Source organism: Cebidichthys violaceus, unplaced genomic scaffold (assembly GCF_023349555.1).
Source record: "Cebidichthys violaceus isolate CVI_PGR_0920_01 unplaced genomic scaffold, fCebVio1.0.p SCAF_665, whole genome shotgun sequence".
NCBI classification, from domain to species: domain Eukaryota; kingdom Metazoa; phylum Chordata; class Actinopteri; order Perciformes; family Stichaeidae; genus Cebidichthys; species Cebidichthys violaceus.
Genome location: NW_027176889.1, coordinates 1 through 19,198, shown reverse-complemented (window position 1 = coordinate 19,198; position 19,198 = coordinate 1). Strand labels below are relative to the sequence as shown.

Below are 19,198 nucleotides of genomic sequence, written 5' to 3'. Positions count from 1 at the left end.
ACCTGAACAACACAACATACAGGTAAACAACACCTGAACATCACCACATACAGGTAAACAACACCTGAACATCACCACATACAGGTAAACAACACTTGAACAACACAACATACAGGTAAACAACACCTGAACATCACCACATACAGGTAAACAACACCTGAACAACACAACATACAGGTAAACAACACCACATACAGGTAAACAACACCTGAACAACACAACATACAGGTAAACAACACCTGAACATCACCACATACAGGTAAACAACACCACATACAGGTAAACAACACCTGAACATCACCACATACAGGTAAACAACACCACATACAGGTAAACAACACCTGAACAACACCACATACAGGTCATGTTGCACCAAACTGCAACTTGACACCAGTAAAAAAACTGACCAAGACCCTCTTTCTCACGAACTAAACTAACCCTCAACGGATTATTGGAGACTTTACACACACACACACACACACACACACACACACACACACACACACACACACACTGACTAACCCCTGTAGTGTTTTTGTCTCTTCTTAACTCTGATTGGATGGCCACTGTGTTTAGTTAATGTGTGTGTGTGTGTGTGTGTGTGTGTGTGTGTGTGTGTGTGTGTGTGTGTGTGTGTGTGTGTGTGTGTGTGTGTGTGTGTGTGTGTGTGTGTGTGTGTGTGTTTGTTATAGTCTGCAGTGTTTCCTGTGTAAATGACCTCCCTATAAGGAAACTCTGAGCTCTGACAGCAGACAGATGTTTGTCCAGATGTTTCTGTGGAGAACACACAGACGGCTTCAAACTGAAGGATAGAGTAAACTGAGCATGCTCAGTATGAAGCCATTACTTTAGATCGAATCAGATTTTAATTCTGTTTGGTTTTGACTGAAGGACTCAAACCTCTATCGACCACAGAGCTTCCTGTTCCAGTGAAACCATCAGCACACTGGTTTCATCTGCTGTAACAAACAAATTGAATAAAGTGTCTGTCTGTCTGTCTGTCTGTCTGTCTGTCTGTCTGTCTGTCTGTCTGTCTGTCTGTCTGTCTGTCTGTCTTTCTGTCTGTGATAAGTCGATCACAGTTCAGACTGAATTCATAACAATGATTCAGTTTCACTGCTGTGCTCATGAAACATAGCAGCTAAAGCAGCTTTATAGCTGCAGCACTGAGATCAGCCTCTGTGTCTGTTATCACCTTCATAAAACATTTAATTTTATTAAAAAAATAATACATAAGTAAAACATTAGTAAAACCTAACATAATCATTTTACTCCTACAGGGCCTGAAGCCTAATAATAACTTCATGAAAATGAAGTTTTGAAAATGTAGTGAGTGACTCACTGCATGTCTGACAATGTTTGTTTGATTAGAGATTAAATCAATAAAGGCAATATTTCAAAAATTTGTTTCAAACAGGAAATTCATTTGTTTTCCAAAAGCAGAAAATCTGTGTTCAGAAGGTTTCCTCTTATCTCCAGTGACCGAGACCACAGAGGAATCTGAGGAATTCACCTCATTATTAACCTCCCCCGCCTGTCTCCCTCTCACTCTCTCTGTCTCACTTTCAATACACTTGTGTTGTTAAAGCATAGGAGCTTAAGAAAGAATTAATACATCTGTTAATAATAATTAAAGTAAATATTGACACCATTGAAGATGATTAACAAATACTGAACATGTCCCTCAGTAATAATATGTATCTGTCTGCTTGTCTTCCATAAACCAGGAGGAGAAGAAGTGTTTCTTCTGCGACTCTTCAACTGCGTACGACGAGCTGAGCAGTCCAACCAGCGGTCATCGCGTCGAGAATGTCGTCACCACGTTTGCTCCCAACAGACTGAAGACCTGGTGGCAGTCTGAGAACGGTGAGAGGTCACAGTCATGTACCAGGGTCGACCTCCATCTGATTCACTGATTACAGATCAGAAGATGGGAACTTTATTAAACATCTGGTCAAAAACAAATAGCCTCTCTTTAGTCCACAAAGTTGACGCACCTCCAGCCTAAAGTTCTCCTGTGTCGCTCCGCTGGTCCAAACATCTTTGAGTTCCATTTTATGCTCAGTCTCAGGTGGGCTGCATTTAGCCGAGCTGCTAATAAATAAACCGTCGCCTATGTTTTCTCCAGATCATCCTGGAAATGCAGTACAGCCTATGAGCTTGTGTAACGTGTGTAAGTTATGTATTGATGGGGAGGATGTGCTTAGATTTGTATAATCAGCTTGATCAATACTATTCTACTATTACTCTGCTTATTATGGTCACATTGGGCCTGCTCAAGGAAATCAGATGGCTGCACCTGGATTTATGTCTGTTTGATGTCTCCTGTGTATATACAGTATATGTATATTGACGTAGAGCTTGTTATTGATCAGTGTACTAATGTTCTGTTGTGTCGGTATACTTATTATAGTATAGATTATTGATTATCTATTTGTGTAACGGTCTGTTGTGCTGTCTGCAGGTGTGGAGAATGTCACTATACATCTGAACCTGGAGGCCGAGTTTCACTTCACACATCTCATTATGACCTTCAAGGTAAGCTCTACACAGATACACACAGCAGGGGATTCTGGGTAATCAAAGATCAGTTTACTGCTCAGTGTTCATACTTTTACCCGTAAAGTTGTTTAATGTCTTCAGTGGCTTTGGAGACATCATAAGGTGTGGAGTTTAAAGGATGTGGTTTTCCTGAACTCTGAACTCAGCATCTCACATCACTGACACACATTAAACACACCAGATTTGGTTTAGTAACAGATCCAACAGTAAACTGGTTACTGGTGCAGCTGAGTGCAGGTCTGACAGTAAGCTGGTTACTGGTTCAACTGAGTGCAGGTCCGACAGTAAACTGGTTACTGTTGTAGCTGAGTGCAGCTCTGACAGTAAGCTGGTTACTGTTGTAGCTGAATGCAGGTCTGACAGTAAACTGGTTACTGTTGTAGCTTAGTGCAGGTCTGACAGTAAGCTGGTTACTGTTGTAGCTGAGTGCAGGTCTGACAGTAGGCTGGTTACTGGTTCAACTGAGTGCAGGTCTGACAGTAAGCTGGTTACTGTTGTAGCTGAGTGCAGGTCTGACAGTAAACTGGTTACTGTTGTAGCTGAGTGCAGGTCTGACAGTAGGCTGGTTACTGGTTCAACTGAGTGCAGGTCTGACAGTAGGCTGGTTACTGTTGTAGCTGAGTGCAGGTCTGACAGTAGGCTGGTTACTGGTTCAACTGAGTGCAGGTCTGACAGTAAGCTGGTTACTGTTGTAGCTGAGTGCAGGTCCGACAGTAGGCTGGTTACTGCTTACCTTGAACGGTAGCTGGATTTCTGCTATGTCAAGAGATCACACCAGAATTACGGGATCACATATCACACAAAATCCATCTTGTCAGACTTTTAGTAATGCATTTGTGTTTGGCAAGCCAGAGCATGGACTAATCATCGTTCAGCAAGGAGATACTGACAGTTCCGGATGTGGCTTAGCTGTATGGGAGAAGACACAGTGAGGCCACTGACTCTGGATGAGGTTAGCGTAGATGCTGCAATTGCTTCAGTTATATGACAACGGTAGAGTATTTCTTCATTCATGTAAAAGATACTTTGGCTCTTCTCCTGACTCGCTTCAGTAGGAGTTTGATTAGCAGGTCGTTCATCCAGTCACCTGCTGCATATTTTTTAGAAAGTGCCTGACCCCTTCCAATGACGGCTTCTCAGATGGTTTTGTGTAACAAACCAACTGGCTAGTTAGGTTACTGCTGCAGCTGACTGCCGGCTGGACAGTGAATCACTCACTGTTGATTCTCAGGTGGATCAGCAGAATCATAACATGGTATTTAGTTCAAGTATGTTTTCTAACCTCGACATTCTTTGTCCTCAGACGTTTCGACCTGCCGCCATGGTGATCGAGCGCTCAGCTGACTTCGGGAAGACATGGCAGATTTATCGTTACTTTGCCTACGACTGTGAGAGCTCCTTCCCATCTGTTTCCCAGGGACCAATGCAGAAGGTCGATGATGTCATCTGTGACTCGCGTTACTCCGACATCGAGCCGTCCACTGAAGGAGAGGTACTGCAGTACTCTGAGGGTGTACTCACTAAGAGCTGGTCTTGGTAACCAGTAACCACAGTGTTACAGAGGAAAAGAAATTATATCATAATACACTTGATGTGACGTCACTGTGATGTCATCTTTTTTTACCGTTTGGTGATTCCAGGTAATTTTCAGAGTTTTGGACCCGGCGTTCAGGATTAATGATCCCTACAGCCCCAGAATCCAGAGTATGTTCCTTTACACCAGAAAATAACTACTATAGGGTCTGTTGGGATTAGTGATTAGGTATTATCTATCACTGACCTGTTATTGATCTTTTGTTCAGACATGTTGAAGATCACCAACCTGCGGGTGAAGTTCACCAGACTGCACACACTCGGAGATAACTTGCTGGACTCTCGTATGGAGATCAAAGAGAAGTATTATTACGCCATCTTCGACATGGTGGTTCGAGGAAACTGCTTCTGCTACGGACACGCCTCAGAGTGTGCCCCGATCCAAGAAGATGGCCAGACCAGTGAGGGCATGGTGAGTCTTGAAGTGGGCAGGGTGATCTCTGAAGGGGGAGTTCTATACAGGGTGGAGGGTGATTCCTATAGGGGGTAGGGTGAGCTCTGAAGGGTGATTCCTATAGGGGGTAGGGTGAGCTCTGATCAGATGTGACTGTGTGTGTCTACAGGTTCATGGTCACTGCATGTGTAACCACCACACTAAAGGTCTGAACTGTGAAAAGTGTCAGAATTTCTACCACGACCTGCCGTGGAGACCAGCAGAGGGACGCAACACCAACGCCTGCAAGAGTGAGTCTGTACTGGTCTATACAGGTTTCTACTGACCTCTGTTTCTTTTCTCTACTGGGAAACAACCAGTACAAACTGAGGCTGCAGCTTTTGATCATTTTTGTAATGGAGTATTCTTGTGATTATGCCATTGATTTATCGAGTACTCAGATAAAAAAAGAGGAGCAATAGTAAATATGCAAAAGAGAAAAAAAACTGGAGCAACTGATTAGTTTCCTTTTTATAAAGATCAGCATGTTTATTGCTTAAATTGCATACAATAATATTATTGGCATTTAAGTGCCAAATTTCATTCTGTCCTGAAGTGTCAGTGTTAACTATCAAAATACTGAATGGTATCCATTTACCTTGTTATAGTCATCTATTGTGATGAGAAGGAAACATATGATGGTGCTTTTATTTAAAGATTTGCTTTGATTAAAAACATTCTTGGTGTGAGTAGTTTTAATTATATATTATAAGCTGCTTAGAGCTAGTGTTAGGAAGTCTCATAATTCATCTCTAATATCTATTTTATATTCATGTGAAAACATCTCCTTCAAACTACTGGATTTATTGAAGTTCATCACCAAAACTACATTTGACCAGATTACATTTGATGGCGAGGCGGTAAACAAAACCTTAATGCAAAGAATTTGCTTCACTGATTTTCACTCATTACATTACATTACATTACATTACAGTCATTTAGCAGACGCTTTTATCCAAAGCGACTTACAATAAGTGCATCAACATTGGCTCATCATGGAGTTACTGGAGCTTCTTGTAGAAACCCGGTCTCTGCTGGTGTCTGGTGAACTGGTACTATGCCAAAAGGTTGGACAGCAGTACTAAACTTATACATGAGGTCCTGTTTGTGTTTCTGAACTGTGTCTGTTCAGGTTCTGTTTCAATCCTTTTTTTATGAATTCATATTCAATCTGATCAATGATCAATCATCATCACCTGCGTCTGAAACAACAGCTGCAACTATCAGATTAGAGATCTGTTTAACTTGACGTCTGTCTACAGCTAACTCTGACTGATATCTCATCTTTTCTTCTTCTGTGGTGTCTGTAGAGTGCAACTGTAACCAGCACTCCTCCTCATGTCACTTTGACGTGGCCGCATTCATGGCTTCAGGAAACATCAGCGGAGGAGTCTGTGACAACTGTCAGCACAACACGGACGGACACAACTGTGAGCGGTGTAAACCGTTTTACTACCAACATCCAGAGAGGGACGTCAGAGACCCCAACATCTGTCAATGTGAGTCCAGACCTTAAGACAGAATACTGACAGCAATGTAAACCGCTTCTAGAGAGAAAGAGAAACTTCCTTTGGTTCATTTGGATGTCAGCAGGATGTCATGATTGACAGTATCAAATGTTTAAAAAGACTGAACAGACTAACCCAGATTCTTCAGCAGCACTTCAAAATATTGAAACGCAGCGTTTGTGTTGGTCTTCATTCCAATGAGATTACTATAAAAAGCCTTTAAAATTAAAATAAAAAAAATCATTACTGTTAATTGAGATGATGTCACCTGACCAGGGTTAGGGTTGCTCCTCAGGGACAATGAAGGTTGATTGATTGCATTCCCTCCTCCTGCAGGACTGAATTAACCGCCACTAATTCATTTCAACAGATCTGATATTAACAGTTCTGTAAGTTGTTTAAATAATCGGTATCGTGACTTTATAAAATAGGAAGTGTTTATTTAAACCGTTTTTTTCCTCCTCACAATGCATTTTGTCCTGCGTGTGTTTCCGTAGCCTGTAACTGTGATGCTCTGGGTTCACTGAACGGAGGAATATGTGACGGAATGACGGACGTTCGAGCCGGTTTGATTGCTGGTCAGTGTCGCTGTAAAGTCAACGTGGAAGGAGAACGATGCGAGCGCTGCAAACAGGCTCACTACCGGATGAGTAACGAGCCTGAAGGCTGCACGGGTACGACACACAACACCTGCACACAAATACACACAACACCCGCACACAAATACACACAACACCTGCACACAAATACACACAACACCCGCACACAAATACACACAACACCCGCACACAAATACACACAACACCCGCACACAAATACACACAACACCTGCAAACAAATACACACAACACCTGCACACAAATACACACAACACCTGCACACAAATACACACAACACCTGCACACAAATACACACAACACCTGCACACAAATACACACAACACCTGCTCACAAATACACACAACACCTGCACACAAATACACACAACACCTGCACAGTAATACACACAACACCTGCACACAAATATACACAACACCTGCACACAAATACACACAACACCTGCTCACAAATACACACAACACCTGCACACAAATACACACAACACCTGCACAGTAATACACACAACACCTGCACACAAATATACACAACACCTGCACACAAATACACACAACACCTGCACACAAATACACACAACACCTGCACACAAATAAACACAACACCTGCACACAAATAAACACAACACCTGCACACAAATACACACAACACCTGCTCACAAATACACACAACACCTGCACAGTCATACACACAACACCTGCACACAAATACACACAACACCTGCACAGTAATATACACAACACCTGCCTGCACACAAATATACACAACACCTGCACACAAATACACACAACACCTGCACACAAATGTACACAACACCTGCACACAAATGTACACAACACCTGCACACAAATGTACACAACACCTGCACACAAATATACACAACACCTGCACACAAATACACACAACACCTGCACACAAATACACACACCTGCACTCACACACAGGTTTGGGTTCCTGGATGACAGGAAGTATGACAGACTTCCAGACTCACAGGAGAGGATAGTATGGTTACAGTCTTGCAGTATGTGTACTATAGTTTTTCTCATCATGTGTACTCTTACTGTGTTCCAGCGTGTACCTGCAGTCCTCTGGGAACTCTTCCTGGTGGAAATCCCTGCAACAGTGAAACAGGAAGTTGTTTCTGTAAACGTCTGGTGACAGGACGAGACTGTGAGCAGTGTGTGGTGAGAACACACATTTACTGTTATAAAACCGTGAGACCACAGTCCTGATCCTGGTCCAGTCTGACCGCTTGACTGATATTTCTTTCCTGTATGAATATTTCAATGTGCATCATTATGCTGATGATACTGTCTTTATTATTTATTTGACTGGTAACACAAACCAACCAGATCTCCAGATTACAGTCTGCTGCAGACTACCTCCATCTTTGATTGATTATAAGTTTGTGCTACTCTCTAAAAAAGACTTATTATTATTATTATTATTATATATAGTTGTGTGTGTGTGTGTGTGTGTGTGTGTGTGTGTGTGTGTGTGTGTGTGTGTGTGTGTGTGTGTGTGTGTGTGTGTGTGTGTGTGTGTGTGTTTTCAGTCTGAACACTGGGGTCTCAGTAACGATATGGACGGCTGCAGACCATGTGACTGTGACTTCGGAGGAGCCGTCAACAACCAGTAAGTTTAGTCCTGGTTAAACACATCCAACACACTCACCGGCCACTTTGTTAGGTACACCTTGCTAGTACCGGGTTGGACCCCTTTTGCCTTCAGAACTGCCTTAATTCTTTGTAGCATAGATTCAACAAGGTGTTGGAAACGTTCCTCACAGATGTTGCTCCATGTTGACACGATAGCATCACGCAGTTGCTGCAGATTTGTCGGCTGCACATCAGTGATGCGAATCTCCCGTTCCACCACATCCCAAAGGTGCTCTATTGGATTGAGATGTGGTGACTGTGGAGGCCATGTGCGTACAGTGGACTCATCGTCATGTTCAAGAATCCAGTTTGAGATGATTTGAGCTTTGTGACATGGTGCATTATCCTGCTGGAGGTATCCATCAGAAGATGGTCCACTGTGGTCATAAAGGGATGGACACGGTCAGCAACAGTACTCAGGGACGCCGTGGAGTTTAAACAATGCTCAGTTGGTACTAAGGGGCCCAAAGTTTGCCAAAAAAATACCCCCTCCACCATTACACCACCACCAGCAGCAGCCTGAACTGTTGATACAAGGCAGCATGGATCCATGCTTTCATGTTGTTTACGCCAAATTCTGACGCGACCATCTGAATGTTGCAGCTGAATTTGAGACTCGTCAGACCAGGCAACGTTTTTCCAATCTTCTATTGTCCAATTTTGGTGAGCCTGTGTGAATTGCAGCCTCAGTTTCCTGTTCTTAGCTGACAGGAGTGGACCCGGTGTGGTCTTCTGCTGCTGTAGCCCGTCTGCTTCAAGGTTCCACATGTTGTGCGTTCAGAGATGTGTTCTGCAGACCTTGGTTGTAACGAGTGGTTGTTTGAGTTACTGTTGCCTTTCTATCATCTCGACTCTGCCCATCCTCCTCTCACCTCTGACATCAACAAGGCATCTTCGTCCACACAACTGCCGCTCACTGGACATCTTCTCTTTTAGGACCGTTCTCTGTGAACACTGGAGATGGTTGTGCGTGAAAATCACATTCATAGAATGACTTGCTTTACGGAATTTATTTTTTAGTTTCCTTATACAACAGAAAATAGTTCAATATTATTTCCATGAGGCTGTTCTCAGTGACCAGGTCATTTAATTATTGTCTAAATAATTATTAATACCACCAAATAGTACACTAAGGTTTATTTGTCCTTGTTGCTTGAAATATGCGTTTGTACCTTTTTAGCTCAAGTTTTTCCTTCAAAGTCAATTTCCAGTGATTTCTTTCATCTCGTGCTTCTTCATCCACATCACAGCTAGCAGCTGTTAGCAGTGTGCTGTGTGGATTTCTACCAATACTGTTAACATGTCTGAGGATGAGCTGCACGCTGGTGTGGTGGTGAGCTCGGTCGCCAGAGGGACCTGGGTTTGGTCCCGGGTTTGGTCCTGGGTAAATGGCATGTAGGTGAATGGTCACATTCATGAAGTGATGAACAGTTTTCTGAGGTCCACTTAGTGGAGCTGATCAGATGTAGTTTAAATCTGGGTCTTTCTATGGTTCTGTAGCAGTTCTGGTGTTCTTACTGCCCATCATCCCGTCCTTACTTTCTTCAGTTTCCTTCCTGTTGTTTACGGTTTCCATTCTGTCTTTTCTTCTTCGTTTGTCGTCCTGCAGGTGTGATCAGGTGAGCGGTCAGTGCGTTTGCAGAGATCATATGTTCGGTCGACGCTGCAATCAGGTGGAGTCTGGATTCTACTTCATCGCTCTGGATCACTACACCTACGAGGCAGAGGACGCCAAGTTTGGACCTGTGAGTCGTCTTTTAACCTCCAGATCAGTCTGCTGCAGACTACCTCCATCTTTTATCCATTATAAAGTTTGTGCCACTCTCCAAATAGACCGTGATTATTATATGTATGTATGTATGTATGTATGTATGTATGTATGTACCACATGTGAGCTTGTCAAATGTTGTTTCATCCATTTTCATGTCTTCATCTTATCTCTGTAGGGGGTCACAGTGGTCCCAAGACCCCACCCCCTGGATCGCAGTCCCACCTGGACCGGTATCGGCCTCGTCAATGTCCCAGAGGGGGCCTTCCTGGAGTTCTCTGTGGACAACATCCCCCACTCCATGGAGTACGACATCCTGATCCGCTATGAGCCTCAGGTAGGAGACTGTGAGGTGTAGCCTCGCCCACCACCAGAACATAAAGCATGCTGACTGGATGCTGACATCACTCTCAGATAGAGAGACATTGTGAAGTTAATAACGCACACATTAAATAGTAAATGGACTGTACTTGTATCTCTTTTCTAGCTTTCTGATCACCCAAAGCGCTTTAACGCTACATGTCATCATTCACCCATTCACATACTGATGGGAGGAGCTACCATGCAAGGATGCAATAGATGGTCCATACTGTGGACTAGAACCTGGATCAATCCCCTCAGATCAGATCAAGTCCAGAAGTCGACACACAGAAGTTAGTTAGTTAGTTAGTTAGTTAGTTAGTTAGTTAGTTAGGGGGTGACTGTGGAGAGCAGGGCCGCCTTACAATCAGAGGGTCAGCGGTTCGATCCCCGGCTCCTGCTCTGCCAGTCTCATGTCAATGTGTCCTTGAGCAAGGACTCTTCACCCCAAAAATTGCTCCCGTAGCTGCGTCTACGGTGTGTAGATAGATACTGAATTGTAAGTCGCTTTGGATAAAAGTGTCTGCTAAATGACTGTAATGTAAATAGATAGATATTGTGTGTTTGCAATAAAGCAAAGCACACCGGACAGAAAAAAGGGGGTCATACTCCTAATTATAGTGATAGTTGTGATAATATACTGTCATAATACTCATAATCATAGTGAAGAAGCGATGGAAAAAAAGACAAAGTTTAAACCTGAGACGTGTTTGTTGGCCCTGAAGCTACCTGACCAATGGGAGGAGGTTCTGATGACGGTGATGAGACCTGGACCAATCAGAGCAGACAGTCGCTGTGTCAACACGGTGCCAGATGACGACCACCAGATGATATCACTCCACCCCGGCTCACGGTAACATTTTTAATAAATGTATCGATAAACGTTGGTCAGAACAAACCTGTAGGGAACTAGAACCAGACTCCACTTCTCCTGGAGTTGTTTGAGAGGAGACTGTCTTTGATTGTTTTTATTCCACAAGCATGCCACAAAGAACATGTTCAAATGTCAAATTCATTTTCTCTTTGAGTGAAAAGAGAATTTCACGAACACAAAATGTTTTAAAGGAAGAAGAAGACCAACCTGAGCTTTTCTTCTTCTTCTTCTTCTTCTTCTTCTTCTTCTTCTTCTTCAGTCATGAATTGATGGTTTCACTGTTTCCTGTCTGTCCCCTCAGGTATGTGGCTCTTCCCAGACCAGTTTGTTTCGAGTCTGGTCTGAACTACACAGTCCGCCTCAGTCTGCCTCTGTACTCGGCCCTCAGTGACGTCCAGTCTCCATATACGCTCATTGACTCGGTGAGGATACTTCAATGTGATCTTCAAACACTGACAACGCATTCATGTTATTAATGATGTTAGCAATGATGCTTTTAAAAGATGATCAATAAAAGAGCTGGAACCAGACGATGATTCCATTTGAAACAACTAAAACAAATTAAATGTGTTTTCTTCCTATCAGAATCAGCTTTATTGCAGCTTAGAAAGTGATGAGTTACTTCACAGTATCTTCTGTTTAATACTCTTTATAAACATATGTATCTGATGACATTCAGAACCTCAACTTCAGTAGAAGTTCTTCAGTCAGGAGGATTGATATGTAAACGTACTCTGACCAGGGATCAAACCTGGACATGAAGAAACCTGAGCTTTCAGTCAGTCTCATGGCTTTCTTCATCCTCAGATCGTGTTGATGCCTCACTGTAAGAACCTGGAGATCTTCTCGGCCTCAGAAGGAGGAGACTCCAGTGGGAACAGCGGTTGGGAAACTTTTCAGCGTTACCGTTGTCTGGAGAACAGCCAGAGTGTGATCAAGTCTCAGATGACCGACATCTGCAGGAACTTCATCTTCAGCATCTCAGCCATGTTGCACCAGGGAGCGAAAGGTACGAGTCCACCTTCAGAATCACACACTGTTCATTGAGTATGTTACACTTACGAGGAAGTTGGCTCGGTGATTTGGTGCATAACAGTAAAACACAGTGCAAAAGTATGACTTAAATAAAATATAATACAAATATGAAAATTTACAATAAAATATGGTGACAAACAAATAAGAGAATTTAAAAACAAGTTTATGATTAAACTCCACCTTAATAATCTCACTGTGATCAGAAGATTAATAAACAACATTATCAATATGACTCATCTCCACAGCCAGCAGTTACAGAACAGCATGATTCATCCAGAGTCTTATTGTTGGTGTCACCTAATGAATGGAAGTCCAATATTCTCTCTGTATACTCTGTACACTACCTGTAGTACACTACCTAACCCTACCTACAAGTAATGTAATGTACCTGAGCGGGTAGAATACAGAGTACCTGAACAGGTAGTGAGCAGAATACCTGAACATGTAGTGAGCAGAATACCTGAACAGGTAGTGAACAAAGTACCTGAACAGGTAGAGAACAGAGTACCTGAGCGGGTAGTGAGCAGAATACCTGAACAGGTAGTGAGCAGAATACCTGAACAGGTAGTGAGCAGAATACCTGAACAGGTAGTGAGCAGAGTACCTGAACGGGTAGAGAACAGAGTACCTGAACAGGTAGTGAGCAGAGTACCTGAGCGGGTAGTGAACAAAGTACCTGAACAGGTAGTGAACAAAGTACCTGAGCGGGTAGAGAACAGAGTACCTGAGCAGGTATAAAACAGAGTACCTGAGCAGGTAGAGAACAGAGTACCTGAGCGGGTAGTGAACAGAGTACCTGAGCGGGTAGTGAACAGAGTACCTGAGCGGGTTCCGACTTGAGGATTGTTAATGATTAATGTTAATGAAAATGAAGCATACTGTAGCCCAATGCTTGTACAAACAAACAGAAAATAGGACCTTCTTGTCGGAGGTTACTAACTGTATGTTGACTTAATGTTAACAGATGTGTTTTCTTGTATGAAATGCGATCGTGACGGGTTGATGTACATGTGTTTACTCGGTACACGTACTGAATCTTTTAGTGGTACAGAGTGCCGGACTGTACTGGCCTAAATTCATCTCTGGAAATAACTGAAACCAGCTAACGCACTCTGAAAACTAGCTTCTACTAAAATGAAAATGTTAATCTATTATAACCTTGCTGCTGACAGGCGACGCTCTAACTTAGTCAATCTCACTCTCGCTTTGACAGCAGTATCATTACTCCAAATTCTACAGTTAGAAATCTGCGCGTCACTGTTGACTCTTGTAGCACACATCAAACACATGACTCAAGCAGCTTTCTTCGCCAGAGTTCGCCCATTTCAAACAGTCAGATGTAGAAATTCTCATTCATGCATTCATCTGATCTGGACTAGTCTACTGTGACATCCACTTCTCAGGTCTTCTACTCTGCAGCTTAACTAGTCCAACATGCAGCCACTAGAATTTTCTGTGAATTTACACTTCAGCTTAATTACTTCTTCTTTCTTTCCTGTTGTCATTGGTGATCGCTAATGTTTCCGTCATGTTAATCCACGACTTCCTGAACAAGACTCGACTAGTTTCTTCTTCACGTTCTTCAAATTTCTTTAGACCTTCTGGTTCATAAATCTGTCATTGTCACTCTCTAAGACAGGAGCTGTAGAGTATGCATTGTTTTCTTGTACTGTTGAAGCTTGTCGGTTGTCTAACATGTCTCTCGTGTTGGACTCCATTTCCCAGAATGCCATTGTGATCCTCAGGGCTCCCTCAGCACCGTGTGTGATCCCAGCGGGGGTCAGTGTCAGTGTCGCCCCAACGTGGTCGGCAGGAACTGTGACCGATGTGCTCAGAGTACGTTCCAGTTCGGACCCAACGGCTGCAGAGGTCAGAGCCCTGAACACATGACTTATAATCAAAACATTCTGATTATAATCATCAAAATATACTTGTTTATGACTTGTGAATATATACTGTAAATGTGCTTTTAGTGACTTCCAGAGAAATGTTGTGGGTGAAAAAGATACTCCAGATTGTTATCATTATGTGACTGTAGATCCAGATGTTTCAGTGTCTTTGATTTGTCTGAGGACCAAGCTTTTAATAATAATGATATGACATTGTGCTTGGTCTCCTGATGATACCTCTATATTGTCTGTTTCCTACAGTGATGAACATAAAGTATATACAGGCTGGTTTTTGTTTTTGTTTTTGCAGCATGTGCCTGTGACCCTCAGGGTTCACAGAGTTCATTCTGCAATCAGCTGACTGGTCAGTGTGTCTGTGTTCTGGGAGCGTACGGTCGGCAGTGTGATCGCTGTCTGCCGGGTCACTGGGGCTTCCCCACCTGCCGACGTTGCTCCTGCAACGGACACACCGACGACTGCGACCCCGACACCGGACGCTGCACCAACTGCCGGGACCACAGCACTGGACACACCTGTGACAGGTGAGTTACACCTGTGATGACATTTGGCTTGACTTTTTTACGAGTTGAGCACCTCGGTGTGACGGGCAGGAAATCCTCCGATGACAGAGGAGCGTAGGTTTTCACCAGGCATGAAGGTAGGAAGCAATGGTTCCTTTTGTTGTCCTGTAGACCAGAACCAATGTTTTGAGCTGGGTTTGAGGTCCAGCAGAGAGCCAATTTAGTGAACACAGACGGGTAGTGTTGGAAAACTTGAAGAGTGAGATTCTGGAATTGTCTGGGGACAAGCTGCAGAGGTCTGGGACTAGCTGTCTGAGACTAATTGCAGAGGCCTGAGTATAAGTTGAAGGGGTCTGGGGACTAATTGTGGTGTTCTTAGTAGTAGTTGCAACTAGTTGAAGAGGTCTGAGTACTAGTTGCAGAGGACTGGGGACTTGTCGCAGAGGTCTGAGGACTAGGACTAGTTGCAGATGATTGAGGACTAGTTGCAGAGGGTTGGGGACTAGTTGCAGAGGATTGGGGACTAGTTGCAGAGGGTTTGGGACTAGTTGCAGAGGATTGGGGACTAGTTGCAGAGGATTGGGGACTAGTTGCAGAGGATTGGGGACTAGTTGCAGAGCAGTCTTAGTAATGAGGTCTGATGATGAATCAATAACTTTCCCTCATCACTTACTCTCTTTTACTTCAGGTGTCTGGATGGTTACTATGGGGACCCAGTGTTGGGGTCAGGTGATCACTGTCGTCCCTGCATGTGTCCCAATGGACCCGGCAGCCTGCGGCAGTTTGCAGGAAGTTGTTACCGTGGTGACGACTCCCAGCAGGCCGTCTGCGTCTGCAACACTGGATACAGAGGTACAATCTAAACTTTATTAACACTGAGTTCTACACAAAGGTACAATCTAAACTTTATTAACTCTGAGTTCTACACAGAGGTACAATCTAAACTTTATTAACACTGAGTTCTACACAAAGGTACAATCTAAACTTTATTAACATTGAGTTCTACACAAAGGTACAATCTAAACTTTATTAACACTGAGTTCTACACAAAGGTACAATCTAAACTTTATTAACATTGAGTTCTACACAGAGGTACAATCTAAACTTTATTAACATTGAGTTTAGATTTTTATTAACGTGGTGAAAACTGTACAGAGATAAAAATCTTTAACACAGCTGGTCACAACTTTATTAACTCTGAGACAAACTTTGTTAACTCTGAGATGGATACAGAAGTAAAACACAGAAGTTGAAGTCGGTACAAGTGATAAAGAGATGCATTTAAAACATACCAATGCTTTTTGTTCAACCCTTTCATCACTTTGATTTCCTTATGAAGAAATCTTTTTGTGTTAAAGCAGAAACAGAATAAAGAAACTGCAGATGTGACAATGAATCAGAATAGTTACAGTTTGTTCTGGTTCTGTTTAGTTTTCATGAGTCAAACAGCTGCTTTGTGGAGACAAACGGTCTTCATTTAAGAGGAGTGATCCAGTGTGATGTAAACAGACTGAGAGCAGGAATGTGATGCGTCTCTGTAATTACAGCAGGAAATGAGACACAAACTTTCTCCCATCGTTTCCACAACAGTCTGGAAATATTTCACTGTTTATTACTATACTTAAAGTTATGGAACTGCAGCTCGATAACACAAGTTTCTGATTGGCTGTCAGGGTTCAATGTTTCTAGACTTAAGATAAAGCTTCAGTGATGAAATAGAATAATAATATTAGAATAGACTTAGACCACAGGTTTAAACATTGTAAACAGGTTCATTTAACTCTTGTGTGTGTGTGTGTGTGTGTGAGAGGTTTGAGGAACTAAAAGCAATGAAGAAATGTAATATTTAGTTTCAAACTTAAAGTATCATTTGTATATCAAAAGATAAAAGCAGCTGAAATGTAGTCTTTGCTGTCAGTCAGAGTTAAATGAAGTGTAAACGCTGAAAGCAGCTGAACTGTAACAGTCGAAGTAATAAAAGTGAATTGATTGAACATGAAACAATTCACTGTCAGCAGATGGAAATAGAAATTAAAAGTGAACGATGTCTGTAAACCCGCCTCCTTCTCTCTGCAGGTTCTCGCTGTGACGAATGCTCACCTGGTTACCATGGAAACCCTGGGGATGTGGGGGGGCAGTGTCAGCCCTGTCAGTGCAACAGCAACATCGACATGTTGGACCCGGAATCCTGTGATGCCCGAACCGGCGAGTGTCTGCGTTGCCTTTACCACAGCGAGGGCAACGCCTGCCAGAGCTGCAAGCACGGCTACTACGGCAACGCCCTGCTGCAGGACTGTAGGAGTGAGTTCACCGGGTTTACTCCTTGAAATGCTCTTGATTGATCCAAATGTGGATCAAGTCTTAATGAAGTCTGGTCCTGAATCCAGATTGAACTCTTCTGGTCCACAGAGTGTGTTTGTAACCAGCTGGGCAGCGACTCCTCCAGCTGTCCGTCACCCGGCGATTGTCACTGCGACCTCATCAGTGGTCAGTGTCGCTGCCTCCCCGACGTCATCGGGCAACACTGCGACCGCTGTGCGCCCGACACGTGGAACATGGCGAGCGGCCGCGGCTGTCAGGCCTGCGCCTGCGACTCCAAACACTCGTACGGGACGTCCTGCAACGAGGTGAGGAGGTTACGATGTGAACGTTTAGTCTTGGTTCGTCCAGCAGCTCGTGGTCACACTTTGTTTGGTCCACAGATCAGCGGTCAGTGTTCCTGTCAGCCCGGCTTCGGGGGAAGAACATGCAGCGAGTGTAAAGAGCTGTTCTGGGGAGACCCAGAGGTCCAGTGTCACGGTATGTTCACCACATTCTGTTATTAATAGTAGGTCCAGTGTCACGGTACGTTCACCACATTCTGTTATTAATAGTAGGTCCAGTGTCACGGTATGTTCACCACATTCTGTTATTAATAGTAGGTCCAGTGTCACGGTACGTTCACCACATTCTGTTATTAATAGTAGGTCCAGTGTCACGGTATGTTCACCACATTCTGTTATTAATAGTAGGTCCAGTGTCACGGTATGTTCACCACATTCTGTTATCTATAGTAAGTCCAGTGTCACGGTACGTTCTCCACGTTCTGTTATCTATATTATTCATTTTATTGTGAATGTGAAGGACAAAAGTTTAAATTTGACGAACACAGTCGTTCAGCCGCTGCCTCAATGCATCGTGGGAACATTCCTGACCCAAGCATCCTCTGCTGCGGTCTGCTGTGACTTATATTAAGTCCAGATGTTCCCTGAGGCCCGACGGTTCCGTCGCCATGGAGACAAGACCAGAGATCTGTCTTATCCTCCAAATATTCCTGAAATCCACAAAGAGGCTTTGTTAGTGTGAAGCAGAGCTGAAGGTCAGAAACTGGACCTTCTGAGGGGGGGGGGGGGGGTACACGTCTAACACCACAAACTGTCTCTCTGAACATGAAACAAACCATCAACAAACAGACAGTTACATCTCAGTTTGAATCAGTTTTGTTGTTTCTGCAGCTTGAAGGAGTTTCAACTGTGTTAAATGCAAACCAGATGTCACACACACACACACACACACACACACACACACACACACACACACACACACACACACACACCCTCACAGGAAGTTGGACAGTTTGTGTGTCTGTGTTTAATTAAACCACCATATATGTGTCTCTTTATGAAACAGACTTCTGAAGACACACTAAACTTTTTTTGAACCTGGTTTGAGTCTGACTTTAGACCACCATTCCTCATTTCCTGTCCTCAGTCTAGTAAACTGTGAGCATACCTTCAGTTCAGACTCTGTCTCCCTTCAGTCTCAGTTCTCGTTGATAGTGAGTCTGTATGTGAGTCCTCATGGTTAGATTTGGTTACCGTGGACGGGTTTGGGTACCTAGTGACTCTCTGACTAGTGACTTCAATTATTATCTGTAAATGTTGTTCACAGCTGGTTAAACCACAGAAAACCATGATACACTGTGATGTACTCCAGGACTCTGTGACATCACTGGTGGGTGTGGTTTCAGGTGTGAATTTCTAACCCTGAATGTGTTTCTGTCTCAGCGTGTGACTGTGATCCTCGCGGTATCTCGGAGCAGCAGTGTAATAAAGGCAGTGGTCACTGCGTCTGTGTGGACGGAGTTTCCGGCCCGCGCTGCGACGTCTGCAGCCGCGGCTTCTCTGGAACCTTCCCCGACTGCCACCGCTGCCACCAGTGCTTCGCCGACTGGGACAACGTCATCGGTCAGTTGACCAATCAGACGCACCGCCTCGTCAACAAGGTCAACGCCGTGAAAGCCAGCGGAGTCAGCGGACCATACAAGAAGTCCATCGACAGCATGGAGAGGAGTGTCGCCGACATCTGGGTCATCCTGAACCAGAACCCAGCCTCTCAACCACT

At 43.7% G+C, this 19,198-nt stretch overlaps 1 protein-coding gene across 1 annotated transcript; it reads left to right on the top strand.

The window, feature by feature from the left end:
* Nucleotides 1–1,727: 1,727 nt before the first annotated feature.
* LOC137890591 (laminin subunit beta-1-like) lies at nucleotides 1,728–19,191 on the top strand (the record flags this gene model as incomplete). Its single annotated transcript, XM_068734732.1, has 22 exons — nucleotides 1,728–1,866; nucleotides 2,465–2,538; nucleotides 3,866–4,054; nucleotides 4,203–4,266; nucleotides 4,365–4,567; nucleotides 4,719–4,839; nucleotides 5,899–6,087; nucleotides 6,594–6,770; nucleotides 7,782–7,894; nucleotides 8,266–8,345; nucleotides 9,978–10,113; nucleotides 10,315–10,473; nucleotides 11,222–11,349; nucleotides 11,672–11,792; nucleotides 12,178–12,379; nucleotides 14,131–14,274; nucleotides 14,605–14,836; nucleotides 15,504–15,667; nucleotides 16,892–17,116; nucleotides 17,225–17,442; nucleotides 17,518–17,614; nucleotides 18,862–19,191. Coding segments are annotated over 22 exons (3,505 nt in total), but the record flags the coding sequence as incomplete, so codon positions are not given.
* Nucleotides 19,192–19,198: the final 7 nt, after the last annotated feature.